This window comes from Protopterus annectens, chromosome 12.part0 (genome assembly GCF_019279795.1).
Source record: "Protopterus annectens isolate FY-2018-M chromosome 12.part0, PAN1.0, whole genome shotgun sequence".
Taxonomy (NCBI): domain Eukaryota; kingdom Metazoa; phylum Chordata; order Ceratodontiformes; family Protopteridae; genus Protopterus; species Protopterus annectens.
The window spans coordinates 1161333455-1161357681 of record NC_056746.1 but is presented as its reverse complement, the minus strand read 5'-3'; the positions used below and the strand labels follow the sequence as shown (position 1 = coordinate 1161357681).

Here is a 24227-nt window from a genome sequence, read left to right as displayed (position 1 = left end):
AATGCAAAAAGTTCCAGTAACTTTTAGTGTTTTACCATTTTTTTGAATTCCACAGGTCTAAAACTGATACAGCACCAGTAGATGTTCTTCCCTTCCATTGCTGCAGTCCTACTATTGGGAAAGCCCGGGCCCCAGTCGGCCCGAATACCAGAGTATTTGACGGGTCGGGGCGCATTAGACTGACGCCAGTCCCCAGGGTACTAATGCGCATGACCACGCCTTTAGTTTTTTGCCGCATGGTCCGATGCAGAAGCAATTTTGAGTGCAGGTTGGGTTCTGAAATTTTCCAAACCGGAGTTTCAGACCAAACAGAGTTGGCTAAGCCCCGCTGGGGAACATTTTGGTTTTTCTTGCCTCAGTATTTAACCGGATGTCAAAAAAAGTGAATAAGTGTGTTTCTTGTGGGAAACAGATACCTCATAGGGATTACCATCCCTTGTGTATACCTTGTTTAGGGCCTGAGCACGACGTTGTTGGTTGCCCCCTTGTGCTAGATTTAAAAAGCACTATTAAGAGGAGGTTAGACTGTGCCAGGTTAGTGTTTGGGAAGCGGTAATTATAAAATGCCGCCGGATGCTCCACCCCCTTCATCCAAGAACCCAAGGAAAAAACAGTAAGTTGGGGGAAAGCAGCCCCGGGACGCCGGTTCTTTAAAAGGCACAGTGGAGCCAGAGGTTTTGCCAGGAGTTTTTTGGAGTCTCAGGCAGAAACTTTATTGTTACAGGTTTCCTTTCAGGAGGTGGGCCCAGGGGGGGTTTCCCAGGTAACTGTTTTTCCCCTTCCCCAAGGTAGTTAGAGCCTCCCTTCTGTTGCCAAAACTTCTTAGAGGTAGGCCAAGTTCAGCTTCAGGGGGGGCTTCTCCTAGCTTCGGTTTCTGTGCCTAAGAAACATATGCTTAAAATGGCAGAAGATTTGATTACTATGATTAGAGGTTCTATGCCCTCCTGATAAGAGGCCTAGGGTGGAACAGAGTTTGATAGTTTTGAACAGTGTTCACAGGCTTCAGAGTCTTCTGTGGAAGATTTGCAGGAGTTTCCCCCTTATTCTGATTCTGATGTGGATGATTCCACCCCTTTCAGCTTCTCCTCCTGAGGATTTTTCATTTTCAGAGACTCTGCATTCCATGAGGGAGCACTTTAAATGGGAAGGCCAGGATTACTCTGATTCCAGGAAAAGGCTTGGGGAATTTTGTTTTACCCCAGCATAGGCCCTTAGCTTTTCCTCCTGTGTTGAATGTGGTGGAAGATGTTTTTGCAGAGGTTTCCCCTAAACCCCCTGATTCTTTGCCTCCTGCTCCTTTTAAAACCTGATAGGTATTATAGGGTGCCCAAGCTCATAAGTATTTGTTTAAGAGTCCTAGGGCGACCCAGAAACTATTTCTCAGGGGCCTAAAGGTGTTAAGGCTTCTGTGGTTAAAAATCCTGTTCCTCGGGATAAAGAGGCAAGGGCTTTGGATAGGTGGGGAAGAAAGTGTATACTTCTTCCACTCTAGCCATGAGGGCTTGAATTGTCAGTTTCACATGCTAAAATATCAAATTATCTCCTTTCACAATTGAAATCTAAGGTGGATGCTTTGGCGGAAGGTATTGAGTGTAAAGAATTGCTGGATTTGGTTCATGTGTCTGAACAAGTGGGTAAGCATTCTTTGCAATGTGGTTTTGATGCTTTTCAGGCCTCCTCGAGGGTGGCTGCCACTAGTTCTGTTCTTCGCAGGCATGCCTGGTTAAAATCAGAATTTAGCTGAGCATGTTAAGACAAGGATTTTGGATGCTCCTTTACAGTCTGATGTGTTGTTTGGCCCCTGTGGAAGCAGTTTTAAAGAAAAGGGAAAGGACAAAGCTAAGTCTATGCAAACTGTTAAAGATTTTTGCAGGTGCAGCCTCCAAGTTTAGTAGAAATTGGCCTGCTAAGGGGTGGACATATCCTGCTTATGATTCCCAGTCTAGGGGTAGGTCTAGACGTGGTGGGGGCAGGGCTCAAGGTTTTTAGGCCTAGAACAGGAGTTCACCTGCTCAGACTTCTGGTGAGGGCAGGGGTCAGCCCTTTTCGAAAACAGACCCAATGACCTGCCTTTTCAGCTGCCAGTGGATTCTCGCCTGGCAGCTCCTTTGGGAGGAAGATTTTCTTTTCAAAGAAAATTGGGTTTTAAATTTACCCAAGACAGATGGGTGTTGGATATCATTCACCACGGTTACGGGTTTTATTTCCACACAATCCCCCCTTTCAAAGGCATGCCAGATGTTCCTCCTCCACAAAGAAAAGAGGCTCACAAGAAAATTTCTTTACTCCAGATAGGGGCCATTCAGCCAGACCCTGTATGAGAAAGGGGCTTCGGATTTTAATCTCGGCTGTTCCTAGTACCAAAGAAGGGGAACACGTGGAGACCAATTTTGGATTTATCTATCCTCAACACTTATCTGGACAATCCCAAGTTCAAGATGTTGACGTTACAAAAACTTTTACCTCTGCTGGGCAAAGATCACTGGATGGTAACTTTGGATCTCAAGGAAGCTTACCTTCATGTGCCTATAAGGCTAAGTTGCGGGAAGTTTCTGGTTTCAAAACTCATTATCAGTTCTCTGCATTGCCCTTTGGCTTATCTACTGCCCCAGAGTATTCACAAAGGTTCTGGCTCCAGTGATAGCTTACTTCAGGCTTCAAGGAATTCAAATTTATCCTTATTTGGACGACTGCCTGATTCTGGCTCAAGAAAAGGAAGACCTTCTACAGCATCTGGAATATGTCATAGCAGTGCTAAGATGCCTAGGGTATTCTGTGAACAAATAAAGTCCAGTCTAGTACCCTCTCAAGACATGTGCTTTCTGGGTGTGAGACTGAATACAGCAGCCCAGAGGGCCCTTTTTTAACCCCCGGGACAAACAAAAGAGTCTGTCACTTTACTTCCATCAACTATCTCATCAGTCCGGCTGACTGCAAGGACAGTCCTTCAAGCATTAGGGTTCATGGCATCTTGTATTCTGGTGCTTCCCAATGCCAAACTGCATATGAGGAAGTTTGGCCAAAATGGGGTAATTTCCTTCAAAATTTTGAAAAATTTTGGGGGAAACAAAAAAGGGCCCCCCCCTGCCAAGGAAATTTGGGGGACCATTTTGGGTTAAAAAAATTCCAAAAATTAATACCTTGGGGGGCCCTTTCAAAAGGAATTTTGGGGGGGTTTTTTGGGGGCTAAAAGGGGAAAATTTGGGTTTTCCACCCCCTTTTTAAAAAACCCAAAAAAAGGGGGGAAACTTTCCCCCCCTTTTGGTTTGGAAACCCCCGGGGGCCCCAGGGAAAAGGGCCCCCCCCCAAAGGTTTTCCAAAAAAGGGGAAATTTTTTTTAAAAAAACCCCGGCCCCCCCAAAGAAAATTTGGCCCCCTTTTCCCCGGGGGAAAACCCCCAAAATTTTTTTGGGGAAAAACCTTAAAAAAATTAAAAAATGGAAATTTTTTTGGATAAAAGAAAAAGTTTGGGCCGGGCCAAGATTGGGCTTTTAAAATATCAACTAAAAGGAAAAAGGTTTGGCCCCCTTTTTCCATTAAGGTTTAAAGGAGAATTTTCCGGGGCCATTTGATTTCCCCAAAAACCAAAATTTTTTCATTTTGGTTCAAAAAGCAAGGGGAAAAATTCCCCTTAAATCCTCTTGCGGGAACCAATTTTTTTGGGGAAAATTTAAACTTCAATTTTAACCTTTTCAGGCAAGGTTTTGCCAGGGAAAAACTTTTTTCGGGGTTTAAACCGCAAAATTCTGGTTCCCCAGGAGTAAAAACCCTTTTTGTTTTTTCCAAAAGGGGACATTGCATAACCTTCCAGCCAATTTTTTCTGTTGGCTTTCCCCCAAACCCACCATTTGAAAAATTTTTGAAACCCAAAAAAGGGGGTTTTCACACAGTTGGAAAGGGAATGCTTTTTTAGGGAAAAACCTTAAAGGTTTTGTTTCCCCTTTTCCCTTTTTCCCAAAAGGGAACCTTTAAAACAAAAAAACAGGGGTTTGGTTTTGTTTGTTTTGATTCCCTCGGCAAAAGGGTTTCCCACTGGGATTGGTAAAGGGGCCCTCCCCCCCTTTTAAACCTTTTCTAATTTAAACTGGTTTTTTTGGAAGGACGGGTTCATTGCTAATTTCAAGCTTTCCCCTTCCTTTATCAAAACGGGGCCTGGTTTTCCCCGTTTTTTAACACAGGCGGGCCCCTCAACTTTAACCAAGTTTTAAAATTGTTTGGGGAACTAAAATAGTAAAAGGAAAATGCAGAAAAAGGGAAGAAATTTTAATTTTGGGATCCCAAAAGAATTTGGAGATTTTCTGAGCCAAATTTTTGGTTTTTGGGTGGTTTTAATATTTACTGAGTTATTTGGAAAAAAGGGTTTTTTTCCTTTCTTTTGGGGGTTTCTGCTTGGGAAAAAAAAATTTAGCCCTAGGGATTGTACCCCCCATTGCCCCATCCCCTTTGCCAACCCCAGTTTCTTTGAGGGGCCCAAAAATTAAAGGGGACCCCAATAGGCTCCTATCCTCCAAATCTAATTTTTGGGTTTTGGAAAAACTTATTTTTAAACCTTTTCCTTCCAAAAAACGGCTGTTTTAAAAAATTTTTTCCATTAAACCCCTTTTCTTTGGGCTAATTATTCTGCAAAAGGGTTTTTTTTTTTGCCCCTTTAAATTAAGTAAAAACCCTTTTGGGGAATTTTAAAAAGGATGGGGGTTTTACATTACCCCAAAATCCCCCCTTTTATGCCAATTTTGGTTTCATTGGGGGTTTTAAAAACCCCAAAACTAACTTTGCCTTTTTAAAATAAACCCCCAAAATTAAAGGGGAAAAAGTTTTAAACCTTTAAAATGTACACCGGGTTTTCCCTTTTTTTAAGGGACTAAGGTTTTTTGGGGACCCTCAGATTTTTTTTCCCTTTTGTTTTATTTTCCCCAGGGAAAGCCTGGTCAAAAAAACTACTGGGGAAAATTTTTTTGAAAAGTTTTTGATTCCCAAGGAAAGTTTTTGGGGGAATTCCTAAAATTCCCATTTAGGGTTTTTTTTTCCACTTAAAAAAAGCATTTTAAAGGGGGTTTTGGCAACTTAAATTTTTGGAAGCCTACTTTGGATTCAGTGCCAAACTTTTTAAAAATTATAACCTTCCTTTTTCTTTTTTAAAGCAAAAAAAACTGGTTTTGCCCAGCTGTTTTGCAAGGTGGGCACTCCTCCCTTTTTAAAAGGATTTCCCGGGCCCCCCCTTACCCTCTTTGGGATTTTTACCCAAATAAAATAAAACAAGGGAAGGGAAAGGGGAAATATTTTCTTTTGTCCAAAAATTAGGGGTTCGGGGACCTTTCGGGTTTTCCAATTTACCCCCCCTTTCCCCTTTGTTTTTTAAAGGGGTTTTGGTTGGAAGGGAGCCCAGTTATATTTTTTTTGGGGAAAAAAATTGTTGATAAAAGCCAGTTTTTGCGGGTTGTTTTTCCCTTTGTTTTTGGGTTTTTTGGGCTTTTTTGGGGGGCCCCAAGGGAAAAGCCTGAGGTTTTTCCCTCAGGAAACCCTGACCACTTGAAGGAAAGTCTTAATGCCCACCAAAAACGGCCAAAAAAGCCTTTACCCCCTTTTTCGGGCCCACGGGCCGCGGGAAAACCCCAAATATTTAAGGAAAAAAAAGAAATTTTTTTCCTCGAACCCCCCTAAAATTTTGGGAGGAAAAACAAAACTGTATTTTTATGTAAAGTTTCTTTTTTTACCCAAAGTTTTGTTTAAAAAAATTTAACCCTATTTTCTTTTTGTAAATTTTCCCAAAACAGCATAAAAATTAAACCCCTAAAAAAGATTTTTAAAAATTCTTTGATTTTCTGTTTTTTTTTAAAAAATTTGGGGAAAAAATGCTTTTTCCCATTTTTGGTTTTTGCCCCCCAATTGGGGCCTTTTTGTGGAGGATAATAAAAATTCCTTTTTCAAATCCCCTTTGTTTTTTGGCAATAATTTTTAAACTTTTCTCCAAAAGTTTGGGAAACTTAAAAAGATTTTTTTTAATTTTTCAGTTTTGTTTTTCCCTCTTGCAAAAGGTACCAAAAAATTTAAAAGGACCCTTTTGACTTTCCCTGACCCACTAATAAAACCCAGCCATTTCCTTTTCCTCCTAACCGGCTGTTCGCAGTAATCCTAAATTTTTTTTCAAATTTTTGAATCAAGTTTTAAAAGAAGAAGGGTTTTTTTTAAAAAATTTCCCTAAAAAAATTTGTTTTACCAAACGCCCCATGTTTTATTTGCTTCCTTGTTGGGGCCCAAAACCCCTGTTGGTTTTTTTCCTTATTCCCCCTTTTTTGTTTTTTTAAAATTTTTGGGCCCTGTTTAAATTCCAAAAGGTTTTTCCCAAGCCATCTGTTTTCCGGAATTAAAAAAAATTAAAACAAAACAGCCCTTTTGGTCCAAAAAAGCAAGCCCCTAAAGGAGAAAAGGTTTCTGGGGATTTTGCGGGCCCTATCCCCCAACTTTCAGTTTAAGAGGCCTTAGGGAATAATTTCAATGGGTTTAAGGGAAAAGATGTTTATTCCAGGGAACACGGGTTTCAGGGGTTTTACCCTTTTGATTTCCCTTTCAAACCCTCCCATTTTTGGCCCAAATTTTTAAAAAAAAACCCCCCAAATCATGGGGGCCCATGGGCCTAAAAAAAAAAACAAACCTTATTTTTTAAAGGGCCATTTCCTCAAAGGGTTAAAATGTTTTCCCCCTTCGTTCTTTGTCGGTTTTTTAAAATTTTCGGTTTCCCCCTTTTCCCCAAGGTTTTTCCCTTAAAACCCTACCAAATTTCTTAAGGGGAAACCATTCCTGCCCCCAGAAGATTTTTCTTTGGGAAAACCTTTCCCCTTTGGAACATTTGGGGAAACCCGGATTTCTTCCCTAAAAGGGCGGGGAATTTTCTCCTTTAAACCGGCCTTTAAAGGCCTAATTAAGAGTTTTTTTAAATTTTGTAGAAATTACCCAGTTAAAAAATTTGACAAAAGATGTTTAAAAAAAAATTTTAAAGCCTATTAAGGTTTTAAACCAAACTTAACTTTTGGGGCCAAAAACCCCCCTTTAAGTTTAATTTAAAAACAGAGGGGGAAAAGGGAAAAAACTTCTTACCCTTTGGGGTTTTTAAAATGCCTTTTTTGAAAAAGAATCACGAATTTTAAAGGGAAAATTAAACTGAGTTATTTGTGTGTAAATTTTTAAAAAATTTCGGGATTTAATGCTTTTGCTGAACAAGTTGGTAAACATACTTTCAATGGGTTTTGACTTTTTAGAAGCATCTTGCAGGGCTGCTGTCACGGGGTCTTTTAGAAGGCATGCTTGGCTTAAGGAGAAAAAATTTGCCAGATCATTTTAAAAGCTAAATTACTGGATCCCCCTTTAAAACCCAAAGGGCCTGTTTGGCAAAAAAGCAGAAGAAGTTTTTAAAAAAGATGGGGGAAAAAAGTTCATGCAAACTTTTAAAGATTTCCTGCAAATGCCTCCCAGATTTAGTAGGCATTGGCCTTCTAAGAATTGGTCCTTTCCTGTCTCTTCCGGGCCCTTTATCAGTCCAAACCCAAAACAGCAGACCACCTAGGTACATGGTATCACGGGTTTGCATTCTCCCCCCCAGAGCGGGAAAGTCCCCTAGGGAAAAAATGTCACAATGTTTTAAATTTTTAAACCTTCCAAGCCCTGCTCAACTCCCTGCTCCTTAGGAAAAGATCCCCCCAATGAAAAAAGGGGAACTTTACCCAGGACGGGGTTTTAAATATAGTTTTCAAGGATGTTTCCCACTTCCACACCTTACAACCCCCAAAAGGTTCCAGACCTCCCCCAAACCAGTGGGGAACAGCAGGTTCTCTTTCTTCCGAACTATCACTTCTCCCCCCTTTGGCTTATCTACGCCCAGGGTATTCACAAAGTGCCTAGCTCCAGCTATTGCTTTTTGCAGGCAGAGAAATATTCAAATATACCCATACCTGGACGATTGTCTGATTCAGGCAGAAAGCCAGGACTTGCATTAAAACATCTGCTTTTAAAGATTTTTTTACCATTTCAAAAACCAAAAAAAACCCACCTAGTACCTCAACAGATTGTATTCCTGGGAGCAAGCTTGAACAAAACCCCAAGGCTTCCTCACACCAGAGAAAAAGGGTTTTTCCCACTTTTGGGTATTACACTTGGGTTATCCTCCCAGGCTACCCGGCCCTGAATTCCAAAGTCCTGGTCCTTTTTCCCAGTTTTTTTGCCCGCCCAAGCAAAAGCAGTTCACAAGTGCCGTGGTAAACTCTGAGTTTTAAATTGAATTTCAGACCCAAAAGCCTATAAAGCTAAGTACCCTTTTGGGGAAAACTTTTCTTGCTCCAGACAGATGTCAGAAAAAGTTAACATTGTATTTCTTGGGGGAAGCAAATACCTCATAAGGATTTTCACTCTTACTGTATTCCTTGCCTAGGCCCTGACCAGCGTTGTTGGGTTTTGTGCTAGATTTAACCAACGCACTATTAATTTGGGGAATTTTCCATTATTTTTAAGGTTTAACTAAAATTGCCGGGAAAAACCCCGCCCGGGAATTCAAAAAAAGCGAAAAAAAAGAAAAGGACAGGCATCCGAGGTCCAAAACCATGAGGGGCCCCTTCTAGGCCAGTCGCCTTCCCTTCTCAGTGAGGGCCAGCCCCCGACACCTGCTACCCAGAGCCACAGGCCATCCGATCCCCTGGGACAACTAGGGTTTTGGATACTCAAGGTATTGGGCCTGGAAACTAATCCCCCAGATGGGTCCGAGCCGCTGAGCAGGCCGGGTTCTGAGGGTGTTTTCAGACCTACACAGCTTTTTTAAAATTTTATCAAACCAACTTCAGCATCCCAAAGGGAAAAACTAAAACATTTTTAAAAACAAAAAAACAAGTACAGCATTCTCCAGGACAGACTCCATGCCTAAAAACAGATGCTCAAAATGGCCCAAAACCTAAATTTCTTTGATCAGGGGGTTTCCCCTCCCCCCCTGATAAGAGGCCTAGGCAAGACAGAATTTTGATTCTTCTGATCAGGTTTCCATTTCCTCTGATTTCCCCTTCTGAACAGGGATATTATTCCTCCCTATGAGGATTCTGATGCTGAAGAATCTATTCCTTCAGCTTCTCCTCCTGAGGATTTCTTTTTGGGGGAAAACCCCGCATACCATGAGGGAGCATTTCCACTGGGAGAGCCAAGGAAATTTAGAATTTTAAGAAAAGGCTTAGAGACTTTCTTTTCTACTCAGCACAAACCTCTTGCTTTCCACCTGTTCTAGACATTGTAGATGATGTATTTTCAGAGTCCGCCTGTCTCATCTTTACCTCCTGCACCTGTTAAGCCAGACAGATACTACAGGGTTCCAGATTCTAAATTTCTATATAAAACCCTGCTGCTGACCCAGAAACTATTTTCAGGGTCCCAAAGGCCAAGGCTACTTTCAAAAAAACCCCGTCCCTCTGATAGAGATTCTAGGGGACTGGACAGATGGGGGAAAAATTTACACTTCTGCTACCTTCTGTAAGGGCTTTAAATTGCCCGTTTCATATGCTTAAATATCAGCAATATTTTAAAGTCTCTGTTAAAACAGAAAATGTTGACAAATTCTGAATGTTCTGAGAAAAAAGGAAATTTCAGGATTTATTGCATGCAGCTGAACAAGTGGGAAAACATACTTTGCAATGTGGTTTTTATTCACTGGAGGCCTCTTTCAGGGCCATTGTTACAGGTTCTGTTTTTAGAAGGCATGCTTGGTTAAAGGAAAAAGATCTGCCTGAAAGTTAAAGCAAAATTATTGGGTGCTCCATTACAGCATGATACTTTTTTTGGTGTTAAAGGGAGAAGAGGTGTTGAAAAAATGGAGGATAAAGCTAAATCTATGCAAACAGTAAGGATTTCTTACAGGTACAGCCACCCAGATTTAGCAGGAACTGGCCTTCTAAAATTGGTCCTTTCCGTGTCAGACAGGCCAAAAAGAGGCAGATCAGACGCCCAGAGGGCAACAGCCCCAGGCTTTACAGGCCCAAACAATGGGGTGCTTCTACCTCCCAAAAATGGGGAAGACAAATCACAGCCATAAGGAAACAGTCCAATGACTTCCCCCTGCCAAAACCCAAACATTTTTCTTTTTGGGAGCACCCCTTTGGGGAAAAATAGCCTTTTTTAAAAAATTTGGGACACAATCACCCAGGACAAATGGGTCTAAATATAGTTCTCAGGGGTACAGGTTCCCCACATTTCCCAAACAAAAGGATGAGACCTGCCACACAAAACAATGGGCAGAGGCACAAAAAAAAGTTTCATCTTTATGGACATGAGGGGTATTCCCGTGCCACAACAAGAGCAGGGACAAGGATTTTACTCAAGACTTTTTTTAGAAAAAAAGGACAAAGCCTGGAGACCAATTCTGGACCTGTCTATTCTAAATACTTTTTTGGACCCCCAAAAATTTAAAATGTTGACTCTGCAGCAGCTTCCCATGCTGGGCAAGAAGGCTTGGCTTGTAACTTTGGACCTAAAGAGGCATACCTGCATATCCCAAGCAGACAATCTTGCAGAAGATGCTTCAGATTCATAGCTGGCTCAATGCACTACCAATTCTCTGCACTGCCCTTTGGCTTATCTACTGCCCAGGGTCTTCACAAAATGCCTGGCACCAGTAATTGCATTTTGCAGACAAAGAGGAATTCAAATATATCCCTACTTGGGACGCCTTATTCAAGCAGAGACAAAGACATTCTACTAAAGCATCTGGTTTTTTAAAAGATTACTAATTTGCCTAGGGTACACAGTAAACAAAAAAAAATCAAAACTAGTACCCTCTCAAGAGATAATAATCCTGGGTGCAAGCTTAAATACAACTGCCCAGATGGCTTATCTCAGCCAGACAAACAAAGGCAACTGACTTCTTACTTCAAAAGCATGGCAACAAAGACCCAGTTATCTGCAAGTATAATTCTGCAGGCTTTGGGCTTCATGGCATCCTGCATTCTGCTAATTCCATATGCAAAGCATATGAGGCTACAATGGTATCTAAAAAGTGTTTGGGCTCAACATTGCCACAGCCTGGAAACAATAATCTCAATTTTCAAGGGGGGGCAGGCCTGTCACCACAACAAGGGACAGCCATTCACTTTTCCCACAGCCAGGCAAACACTAACAACAGATGCATCAGATTATGCCTCCCCCATGGGGAAAAAAGTATTCAGGGCACATTTCCCCAAGCCAAATGCATCTTCACATCAATCAAAAAAGATGCTAGCTGTCAAAATGCCCTGACAGCCTTCAAGGACCTACTTCATCCAGGACAACTCTGATAAAGACGGGCAAACCACAGTTATGTGGTACATAAACAAGCAGGGGCCCCATTCCCACCCCCCTGCAGAAAGCCATGATTTTGTGGAACACAGCAAATTTCCAAAACACCTGCAAGCACAATTCCTGCCAGGAAAAAAAAATACTCTGGCAGACTAACTAAGCAGAAACCTCATGGATCCTCACCAGTGGAAACTAGATCCACAAATCTTCAGCATGATAAAAATGGGGATGCCCAGACAAAATCTTTTGCCTCCCCCCACAACTGCCAACTACAGAGATTCTGCACAAGGACTTATCCAAAAAAGCATGGAAAGTGGATGCTTTTTATTCAGCTGGAAAACTTAAAAGTTTTGCCTTTTCCCTCCCTCCTCCCCCCCAAGGTACTCCTAAAGGAAAACAAAAGAAAAAATGGATTGCCCCACTGGGCCCCCAAAACTGGTACCCAATCCTAAAAAGCTTGTCTCAAGGGCCCCGCCTGGGCCTCAAATTCCCCATTTTCCCAACAAAACAATCAGATCCTGCACAGCCAACTCAGAAACCCAAATCTGGGCAGGGGGATAAGTAACCATTCAGAACACCTCTAAAGCGGGTTTTGGATGTTAAATTTTGGGGAGGAGGCCCAGCACCAGAAAATCTTATGCAGAAAAAAGGAAGAGATTCTGTGTTTTGGGAAACCCGGACAAGGAATTGACACGCTTGTTCCAAATATTCCTCAGATTTTACAATTCTAACTGAGATGCTGGGCAAAGGCCTATCCTTTCATCAATTAAGATTCCCTGCCTCTGCCATTTCAGCTCATTACAACACAAACCCCCCTATTTTTTCCATCCATTGCTAAGGCAGTTAGAGGGCCAAAACATAAGACCTCCAAGGAGAGCACCAATACCTGCATGGGACCTCAATTTTTTCTTGGGAAAAATCACACTGCCTTTTTAGCCAGCCAATACAGCTGGGTAAAATTCTTATCATGGAAAACAGCTCTGCTCCTAGCAATAACTTCAGCAAGAAGAGTCTCAGAGTTACAGGCATTAAAGGCTTTGGGAAACCTTTTTTTATTTCCATCCGGGCAGGGTTTTCTAAGGACAAACCCAACATTTATCCCAAGGTAGGTCCAGTGTGGCTCTTAACCAAACCATTCATTTGCCTACCTTTTTCCAAACCCACAGAATAAAGGGGAGAAAATTCTGCATTCTTTGGACATACACAGAAAACGCTTCTACTTGGACAAAAATAAAGCCAAAAACTGAAACTTTTAGTGGCAAAGCTGCAGGATCACAAGGAAAGGCTATCTCAAAGCAGACTATTTCAAAATGGATAGGCCCCTGCATTGTTTTTGCTATTCACAACATGGCAAATCAGTGCCTAAGGGCATTAGGCCACATTCCACCAGGGGAGCAGCCACCCCCAGCCTTTCTCAAGGGGTACCCAAACCCAAAGGGTATTTTTGGGGGCTGCAACTTGGACTTCAGTGCACACTTTACAAGCACCCACACCCCTTTTCTCTAAATCCAGAGCAGGTTTTGCCACTGCAGTTCTGCAGGGCCTTTATAGCCACTCCTAATTCTATTTAGCCCAGCCACCAACCTCAGCTTTGGGGTTCAACCAAAGTGTAATGACTGCAACAGTGAAACACCATAGTACAGTTGTGTACCTACCATAAATGAAAATGTTCGAGTGTATTCACTGTTGCAGTCCAGGTTACCCATCCACCATCCCCCTTTTTTGCTGGGACTTATCTGTACTTTCTATCCTATACAACCCTTGGTGTATTTGTTTTTAGATGAAGGTATTGTTTATTTTATGCATAAAACAATGTTTTTAGCCTACCCTTTGGGGCACCTGACATCTGGGGCAAGAAAACTGAAGAAATGGCATCGGGTGCATTTTTCCCCCGGGACTGACGCCCGGAAGAGGCCAAACCCCCTGGGCCAGGGCTTAACCCCGGCCCACTTTTACCTGCCAGCAGGATAACCCAAGTGTAATGACTGCAACAGTGAATACACTCAAACATCTACATCTATGGTAGGTACACAACTGTACTTTTATTTAACAGCCTACTTAAACTATCCACAAAGACCCAGCTGTTTGCAAGGAAAACTTTGGGGGTTTTTGGCCCTGCATTCTTTTAAATTTCCCTATGCAAGACTGCATATGAGGAAACCAATGGTATCTAAAATGCCTATGGTGTCAACATTCTCAGGTTGGGAAACATGATTCTTTTCATTCCTTGTATAAAGACAGAGTTCCGGAAGGCCCCCACAACAAGGGTCCCCACTCTCCCCTGAAACCCTAACAGACACATCAGACTGTGCATGGGGCTCACTTTGGGAGGGCAGTGCATTCAGGGCTGGAACCATCAGATGCACCTGCAATCTTTAAAGAAATGTTAGCTGTACAGAATTTTCCCCGACAGCCTTCAAGGACCACAAACTTCCAGGGCAATTATTGGTAAAGACAGACAACACCACTGTTATGTGGTTCATGAGGGGAACCCCTTTCCCCCCTTGCAGACTAGCCAAGGCTCTTTGGGAAAACAGCCTTGAGCTACCAAGTGCACCTACAAACTCAATTCCTGCCAAACAAGCTAAATTCCCGGCAGATTACCTAAGCAGAAATCTCATGGACCCAAGGGGAAACTGGAACCAAAGATATTCAACCCCTTTTTAAAAAAATGGGGAATCCAGAGATAGACCTGTTTGCCTCCCTCAGAACTACCCGTTTGGGCCCACAAGGACTCCCACAGCCCAAACTTGGAAAGTGGATGCCCTGTCCCCCACCTGGGAAAGTTTAGTTTATGCCTTTCCCCCCTGCCTCCCCCCAAAGTTCTGTTAAAGATCAAACAGGACAAACCAAGGACAAAACTGATTGCACCAGACCCCCGCCAACACTGGTACCCCTCTTTCACAGTTTGTCACCCGGAACCATACCTGCCTCAGACCCCTTTCCCCGCTGTCCCAGCAGGAGGGCCAGACCCCCTGCTTCAAACCCTGAACCTTGCAGCCTGGCTAATTTCCCTTTAGCTTCCAATAGCATCCCTCAGTAAGCATGCAAAGTCATTCTGGGGGCAAGGAAAGGGCCCAGTACTAGAAAAACCCATGCTGAAAATGGAAAAGATTCTGTTCCTGGAGCCAGACTCAGGGAAAAGGGGACACGTGCTCAGCTTACCGATATTCTTCATACTTTAAAGAGATGCTCCACAAGGGCCTTTTTCTTCCCCCTTTAAAAATTTATGCCTCTGCCATTTCAGCATTATAATACTGAGCCACCCCCCTTTCTCACCCCAAAGCAGTTCCTCAGAGGGACCAAAACTTTAAAACACCCAGGAGAGCCCCACCCAGCCTGGGACCTTAACTTTGTATTGGAAAAGCTCACTCTACTCCTTTTGGAGCTGCAACTGCAGACTTGAAATTCCTTTTTTGGAAAACGCTTTTTTCTAGCCATCACCCCAAGAAGAGTGTCTGTCTGAATTACAAACCCTCATGGCAGTGGAGCCCCTTTATCATCTTTCCCTGCAGACAGGGTGTCCCCCAGGACCAATCCTTTTTATAAAGGTGGTGTCTAGTGTGGCCCTTAATCAGTCCATTCATTTGCCACTTTTTTCCCAAAACCACAAAACAAAGGGGGAAAGAATACTGCACTCTTTAAAAGACACTTAGATTTTATTTGGACAGGACTAAGCCTCTCAGAAAAACTGAACAGGGTAGTTTTTGTTTCAGGGGCAGAGGGGGAAAGGGCCCTTTCAAAGCAAACCATTTCTAAATGGATACCCATTGCATTTTTTTCTGTTTAAACACCATGGAAAACCTACCCCACAGGGGATAAGATCACATTCCACCAGGGCTGCATCTACCTTTTACAGCCTTTCTCAGACCCCCACCAGGGACATCCTAGAAGCTGCTACCTGGTTCTGTCCATACCTTCACCAAGCATTACCACATTATTTTTCTAAATCCCGAGCTGGTTTGCCACTGCAGTCTTGCAGGGCTTAATAGCTGGTCCTAATGCTCTCTTTCCCCCTTTTCCCCCCTTTCCCTTTGCTTTGGCCAACCCAAATGTAATGACTGCAACAGTGAAAACAAGAACATAGTACAGTTGTGTACACTTACCATAAATGTAGATGTTGAGTGTATTCACTTTTCAGTCCTGGTTACCCTCCCTCAGCCCCAATTTTTGGTTTTTCTTCTTTAGGATTTTGCTTTCTGGGTATTTGTTTTTTTCTGGAGGTGTAACCAACATATAATTTTCCCATTATGGGGGCACCTGACATTTGGGGCAAGAAAAAATGATGTAATGGCGCTTTCTGTTTTATACCCCCGACCCTGAGGCCCTGGAAGAAGCATCTGATGGGATCCAAGACTTTGTTTCAGGCACTGAGGGCTACCTAAAAAACCCAAATGTAAAAATTCAAAGAAAAATAACCCCAAAAAATCAAAAAAAAAGGAAGTAAAACCCAAAACTGGATGATTTCCCTTTAATAGCCCATTCTGGTACCCCGCCTTCAGTAACAAATTTTAAAATATACCAACATCCCAAAAAGTCACATAAATTGCTCATCAGCCTTTTCTGAATTACTTTATTTAAAGGGAAAAGCATAAACAGCAAATACCCTTTTTTGCATATTACAAAAAGTTAAATAATAAATTGTATGCTGAACTGAATCTTAAAACTGTCAACTTTACTGATGCATTCTTTAAAAGCTGAAATGTTTCAAAAAAAAACCCCCAAAAAAAAACAAGCAAACAAAAAAGATTAAATGACTGCCACCATCTAAATTCCCCAGGGAAAGTGTGATGATTGAAAATCATTCTACTTTCCAACCCATTTAATTCATTTTTAAAACCCTGTTAGGGATGAGGTCTAGCTAAGACACTGGAAATCCATTAATATCTCCATTATGTACTGGGAAACCACAGGGCTATCCATATTTTTTCCTCCCCGATGGTCCCCAAATGTTAAAAAACAACCTTAATTCTTGTGGTTTTCCCATATACCATAAGGGCAAAACAGTCACATCCCTGTATTCCCCCGATGGGAAACCCAAAATTTTTCAAAGGCATACTTTCTGCCCTTTATTTTTTTCCCCTCAAAGAACCTTTTCCCCAAAAAAATTAAAGGGCCCACATTCATATCAGATGAGTGTTCCAACTTCCTATTCAGTAACTCTTCAAATTCTTATTCTTTTAAAAAGAAAGTAACCTTCAAATGCCCAAAGGCAATGTCATCACAAACTACATGCCACAACTGTTTAAGAATCTTTTCAACAGTCCCCGAGAATTAATATTTAAAAAAAAAATATTGGTTCTTGTTCTAAAGTGTTAAATGAACAGTCTCTATTTTCACCTTGGGAAATTCTTCCTTTGGCCTGCAAAAAGTTATGAAGTGTATTCTCATCATAACCTCTGATAAACTTTAAACACTTCCCAACTTTCATCCCATAAAAGGGGCAGAAGTGTTTCAATTCCCTTAAACCTTTAGGTAAGCCTTTTCAAAGAAGGGGGGCAAACATCAGAAGGGTTTTTGAGCTGTTGGTTTTCAAAAGGGATGTTGAACCAAAAATCCTTTTTATGTAAAAATTTAACATCCAAAACTATATTGCATTTTGAAATTTCAAAAGTGAATTTCAACCCATGGGAAATTTTTTTCAAATCATCCATAAAAATTTAAATGAAACATCACCTTAAAAAAACAAAACATCAATATCCTTATAAAAACAACATTATTAAAAAAATTTTGAACATAAACTCTTTCAAACTCACCCTATAGATTAAGATAAGTGGGAGCAAAAGCTTTCCCCTTGCCCAATTTGAAGCTTTCTTCCACATAAAATAATTATGTGTTAAACTGTATTCCAACAGGGACAAAAAAAGAGGTCCTACCCTCATTTTTTACATGGCCTGTAAACCCCATCTTTTTTCAGTTTTGGGATATAAAGAACAGACATCAACCCTTTCCCAATAGTAATTTTCTTTTTCCCCTCCATTTCATAATGAAAACCCTTTAGGCCTTTCATGAAGACTACCTTTTTAGATACTTTTAAAGTGAAAATCTAAAAAAGTATTCACTTTTTTTAATAAAAGGGTCCAATATTACAGGTCTTGGATTCACAATGTTTATGAATTTTTGGGAAAGAATATATATGGAAGGGGCCTTTTTTATTTTAACATCACCACTATTAAAAACCCAATCTTTCATCCCTCCAACAAATCATTCAATTCATCAGTATAAGACTTTGGATTCCTACTCAATTTAAATAAGTATCTTGTCCTAAAATAGTCTCAACAATGTGCATAAATTTTCCATTATCACCCATACCACCTTTGTCTGCTTGAACAGACAACTTTATTCTAAAATTTGTAAAGCCATCCATTCATTTTTTCTAAGAAACACTCTGTTTCTCTACAAATTTTTTTTATGACCCCTATACTGGGTTCTACTGTTCAAACAAATTAATAATCAAAGAACATTTAGGAGGAGGAAAGTGCTGTCACTAGTTATAATTCAGTATCCCCTAACCCACCCCTTGCTGTGAACTGTTTTCAAAAAAAAAATATTTTCACCAAATCCATTATCAAAATTGTTTTCACAAAATGCCCTCTTAATCATAAATACTCATATTCAAAATTCTTATCCTCTGAAATATTTCCTACTGTTGGTGTGTTTAAAACATTGATGATCTGAAAAATACCCTTAAGAATGGAGCATGTATTTGGTTCCTCTCCTAACTTGCTTGCAGTTATGGCAGCATATGACAGATTTTGGAGTCCCTTTATCCTTTTGGTGAGGAACTTTTGGGGTCTCTCCAATTGCTGCAGATGTCGGGTGAGATACATCCCGAATGGGGCATTGTACTCGATCATTGGTCTGATAAGTGAAGAGTACAGGGGAACAATAACCTCACTAGATCTGGATGTGAATCCCTTCATGATCAGATGGGCAATGTAGAAGGTCTTTTAGCAATGTGAGTGTCAAAAGAAAGGCCACTGTCAACCTGGGTCCCCAGGTCCCTGATAACCTCTTCTGTGCTTAGTGGATTGCCACCTATATGGTAGCTTGGGGTTACCTTGTTTTTGCTTAGTGGATTGCCACCTATATGGTAGCTTGGGGTTACCTTGTTTTTCCCGAAGGGTATGACTATACATTTTTTGGCGTTTAACTTCAGGCCATGGCTCTGACACCAGCTATCTGTTTCCGTGAGTCCCTTCTGAAAGATGTCCGTGTCTGATGCGGCATGTTGCATGCATGCACACACGTGCGAGCGCATACACACACACATATACATATTACATTTACCCATTTATCTTGCCCTTGTGGTCTAGATTATGACTGAAAGGGATCAGAGAAAGAGCAGTTCATGTGTCCATTTAATATTACAGCATTACTTATACTGTTTGGATTAACATTAAATTTGTACTTCATATAGAAATCCCCCCCCCCCCGCCCCCCCCGGTGCTTTTATATGTTGTAGTATAGATCGATCTCGCCATTCTCTGAAGTAGTACCCTGCATGTTTCCTTGTTTGCAAGTTTGTCATTTTGTATCCTTAAGCTTTCATTTGAACACCAAGAAAGATAGTGTGCATTTGTAAACCCTTTACATGTTAAGCTAAGTGTTTTGACAGTGAGTATTTTTGCCACATCAGAACATAGAGGACTGTTTTGCAATTCATACAACTGTTGTGTTTCATACAGCGTGTCTTGGCTTTGTATTACATCAGAGAGAGAGAGAGATTTTTAATTTGAAGATCAGTCTTTAAAAGTGTAGTGCAGCTGTTTCAGGAAGAAAATGTTTTGTTTACTTATGTCTTAATTTTACCCCAGGAGCAGCTTGAGGACAGTCTCAAAACTGGCACTGACATTTTTAATGTTTTTATCTTGTCTTTGTGTGCTGTAGTAAAGATCAGTGTTCCACACCCACTGAGAAGAAGAAGAAAGGAAAACGGAAAAGTGAAATTCCAGTAGACGTCTTTGAAATGGAGCAGTCTCCACCAGGATCTCCCTCTCAAGATGCTGATGAATCTCTTGAATCTGCAGATGGACAGGTTAAATATAAACACTTTTTTATATCATATGTATATTTACTGCCCATTATGTTTCCTGTAGCTTGTACAGAATTAATCATCTTTGGCAATTGGTGTGCTGTGTAAGATTTCTGAGATAAAGAGGAAAAACTAAAAATTGATTGGGTTGCTGCCCGCATTATGTGAGCAATACTACAGTGCCCAGTATCACATTGGAGATCTACCGCAGGTATATATGGAGCAGTGACTTATTATCGTGTTTTTGAATCGTACACTGCACAGTTACCAGTAACTGTGTTAGTGTTCCCCCTACCATTTCTTCCAATGCAATTCCACAGGTACCTACAAACTCACTCATACATGCACCAGTAGTTATGTATAGTTTCTCTCTTTCTCTCTTTCTCTCATATCCACACACACAGGGACTGTTTTGTAGTAATTGTCTCCCACTGGGCTAATAGCCTTACTTCTCTCATAGGACAGTGAATGTATGCTATCAAAAGGCAGCATATATATTTTTTTGCTTCAATCCCCAAATAGCATGGTAGAGGAATTCTTTGATTCCCTCTACAGTGCTATTCCAATCCCAGCAAAACGTTCTGGGGGAGTGCACGTCTGTTAGCATTAGCTATGCTCCTGGACTACCACAATTGTATGCAGCCTTCGTTGTGGGACTGATATAGCACAATGAACTAGAGCTATGTCCTTTCTTAAATCACTCTTGCCATATTCCAATACTTGTAGCTTATCCGGCCAAGGGTAACATGATGTGACATACCAAAGCCATAAACCTCTTAGACGCACCGTACATCCAGTGTATGACCTCTGCTTTTGGACATAAGGGTACATAAGTGGATGTATGGGGTTGAGATCCTCAAACTGTCTTGACACCAGCCCGAATGCAAAAACTTCAGGCCTGAGTGTCACGTCATTGTGCTGCTACTGCTGCCAAGGCTCAGTCAGATAAGTATTGTGCTTGGGGAAACTTTTTTTGCTAAAGATTTGCACATGTCAGCCAAAAGAGGGAAGTGAGACTTTGGAAGGTAAATTTCCTACAATGATCTCCACTGTCAGTGTCTGATTTGCTTACTGGTTGAGCACAATTAGCATAGTTATGAGATTTGTCAGTCATTCGTTCCTAAATTTTTTAAAAAGTAGATTAGTTTTCCTAAGTACTTATTTGGAGGCTCAGTGTCTCAAACTTACTTAACAAGGTGATGGAACCATGTGCCTTGGATGTCTTGCTTTCACTGAAGAAGTAGTACAAAAAATTAAAACTAGAGGCTTTAGCTGTCCAGTACGACTCTGCCATCTCTGCTGAGGTGGAGCAGGAATGCAATGCGACTGCAGAGGAGAGGCGAGTGTTTTCAAAGGCGCATTTAGCAGGCCTTCTATACCCTAACTTGTTCAGGATAGAGCTTATGCCTTAGTAAAAAAATGTATATATATTACAATGAAGGAATTAGTGGAGATAGTTTTGGAAATGTCCAGGGGGAAGACACTGGCGCTCAGTGGTATACCCTTTAAGTATATCTTGCCTTTCAAAATTTATTTCTGCATATTTTTGTTGCTGCTTAATGATATTTTTAAAATGGGTTTCTTCTACCTAGCATCATGGAAGGGAGACCATAGTAGTTCTTATTCCTAAAGAGGGAAAAGACACCACACTGCTGGAGTCATACCAGCCAGTTTACACTCTTTAAGTATGATAAGTTCTTCACCTCAGTTGTTGTTGTTGTGTCTTTCAGATTATCCCGGTTAGGGGTTGCCACAGCGGAACTCCGGTCTGCTAATGTTTGGTAGTGGATTTTTACATGCCGACTTACCAACCCTGATGCACAACCTTCAACGAAGGCAAGCTCATTCACGCATGCCTCCACACAGAAGACACTCTATCTGAGAATTGAACGGGACAACATCTTGCTGTGAGGCGACAACGCTACCGCAGCACCACTACCGCGGGATAAGTACTTCACCTCAGTAATGACTAAAAAGTAAATTATTTTCTCTCATCATTAGTGCACCCTTGACAGGGAGGCTTTGTAGGAGGTAGAGAAAAAGCAAATAATCTTTTAAGAGTCTGTATATTGGACTTTGCAGATAGAAATACCCACAGGTTAGTGGTGCTTAGTTTTGAGACTAAAAAGATGCTTAAATAAAAATCTTCAATCTACTCTATCAAAGTGTTTGTAAAGGTGGGCTTTCCAAGGTAGCTGGTGAATCTTGTGTGTGCGTTATATAATGGATCATCTGCCATAATTAAGATAAGTTTGAAATTCTGTGATGTATTCTGTGTTAATAGGAGAATGTGAGAAAAATGTCTTCTCTCCCTACCACTATTTGCTTTTTATGTCACGCCTTTTTTGATTCCACTGAGATAGACTTCTTTTGAAGGTTATTGAATGGAGGATAATAAACGTAAGTTACCTTTACATACTGATGACCTAGTGATATATTTGGTAAACGCAGATGCAGACATTAACTTGTTCATCCAAGAGTTTGGAACTTACAGATGTTCTTCGTGTTCCACTGTTGCAGTCATTGCATTTGGGCTATCTGCCTGCAGGTAGCCTTCAGCCGGCCTGAATTTCAAAGTCTCGGACCCCTGCGTCGGATGTTGTCTCTTCTTCCATGACGTCAGTTCATCAGGGGTATAAAACAGGCAGCCGACGCCATTACATCAGTCTTTCTTGCTGCGCGGAGACAGAAGCATAAGCAGTTCGCAGGTGCCGGTCGGCCGACTCCTGAAATTTTTATTTTCGAGTTTCAGAACCGAAGTCTTCAAAAAAGCTAAGTACCCCGTTGGGGAGCCTTTTTCTTACTCTAAACTGATGTCAGTAAAATTTAACAATTGTATTACCTGTGGAAAGCAAGTACCTCATAAAGATTTTCATTCGAACTGCATTCCTTGCTTAGACCCAGACCACGACGTCCCTCGCTGTCGGTTTTGTTCCTTATTCACCCCCTGAACTATTCGACATCTGTTTATTTTTGCAGCAAATTGTTTCGGTACTCGGTTTAACTATCCAGAAATGGCTTTGGTAAGCCATCTGACTACCGACATTCCGAAAAAACGTAAAGCTAAAGACAGAGACAGACCGCATAGGTCCAAAGGTGCCGCCAATGCTTCCGTTAAGCTAGTCTCCAGTTCACCGGTACTCAGTGAGGTGCTTTTGCAGCCCCGGATACCCACTACTTCAGATTCGCAGGCCTCTACTGAGACCCGTTCGGAGTTCGGTATGCCTCGAGATGCTTCTTTGACCATGGAACCCGCGGATGTCTCTACCTTGGATGGGTCCGGAGCTGCTGTGCAGACACTGGCTTCTGAGGGTGTATTCAGGCCTACTGATTTGCATTTCAAACCAATGCCATCTTCTTTAATGCCTAAAACTCGACCAACGCCTAGAAAACCGACGTCCAAATTACATGGTCAGGCCCATATGCCTAAAAAGCAAATGATTGGAATGGCTGAAGACCTTATTACTTTAATTAGGGGAATCCAGACTTCTCCCTCTAAGAGACCTAGAACTGATTTTCCTTCTGATTCTTCTGATCAGGATTCTGAAATTTCTGTTTCTTCTGACTACCAGGATTTGCCCTTACCTACCTATGAGGATTCTGATGCAGAGGATTCCATTCCCTCTGCTTCCCCTCCAGAAGATTTTTCTTTTGGTGAAACCTTGCACACTCTTAGGGAGCATTTCCGCTGGGAAAGCCAGGATTTCTCTGACTCCAAAAAGAGGCTTAGGGAATTCTTACTCCTTCCTCAACACAGGCCTTTAGCTATCCCTCCTGTCCTGGACATTATAGATGATGCTTTCTTGGAATCTAGCCTGGCTCCAGACACTTTACCTCCAGTTCCCAGGAAACCTGACCGGTATTATAGAGTACCTGACTCTCACAAGTTCCTCTTCAAGAATCCTACTTCGGACCCAGAGACCATTTCCCAAGGACCTAAGGCATTAAGGCTACTACTGCCAAAAACCCCACTCCCTCTGATAGAGATTCCAGGGCCTTGGACAGATGGGGTAAATAGGTATACACTTCTGCTACTTTGGCCATTAGGGCCTTACACTGCCAATTTCATATGTTAAAGTATCAGCAGCATATTATGGGACTACTTAAACAGAAAATGATGTTGATTCCTGACTGTGCTGAAAATAAAGAATTACAGGATTTAATGCATTCTGCTGAACAAGTTGGTAAACATACTTTGCAATGTGGTTTTGACTCTTTAGAAGCATCTTGCAGGGCTGCTGTCACTGGGTCTGTTCTTAAAAGGCATGCTTGGCTTAAGGAGCAAAATTTGCCAGATCATGTTAAAGCTAAATTACTGGATACTCCCTTAAACTAAGACCGCCTGTTTGGCAACAAAGCAGAAGAAGTTCTTAAAAAGATGGAGGAAAAAGATAGATAAATCTGTGCAAACTTTTAAAGATTTCCTGCAAGTACAGCCTCCCAGATTTAGTAGGCATTGGCCTTCTAAGAATTGGTCCTTTCCTGTCTCTTCCAGACCTTATCAGTCCAAACCCAGAAACAGCAGACCACCTAGTCTACAGTCTCAAGGTACTCACAGGCCTAAGCATTGGGGGGCTCCCACTTCCAGAGCTGGAAGTAGTAAGACACCCCCCCTATGGAAAAATGTCACAATGATTTAATCTTAAACCTTCCAAGCCCTGCTCAACTGCCTGCTCCCTTAGGAGGAAAGATCACTCTGCATGCAAAAAACAGGGAACTCATTACCCAGGACAAATGGGTTTTAAATATAGTTTTCCAAGGATACAGATTCCACTTCCACACCTTACCAACCCCAAACGGTTGACCAGACCTACCCCCAAACCAGTGTGCAGTGGCCCAACAGCAGGTTCTCTTTCTTCCATGAACTATCACTTCTCTGCACTTCCCTTTGGCT

General features: G+C 41.6%; 1 protein-coding gene across 3 annotated transcripts in view; it reads left to right on the top strand.

Annotated features, from left to right (window-relative positions):
- CHD6 (chromodomain helicase DNA binding protein 6) overlaps positions 1–24227 on the top strand; it is a 2211516-nt gene that overhangs the window by 279486 nt on the left and 1907803 nt on the right. For all 3 annotated transcript variants that reach the window (XM_044090190.1, XM_044090189.1, XM_044090188.1), the window contains one exon: positions 19189–19336. In XM_044090190.1, the coding sequence (XP_043946125.1) occupies positions 19189–19336 (148 nt within the window). The remainder of the gene's footprint in view (positions 1–19188; positions 19337–24227) is intronic.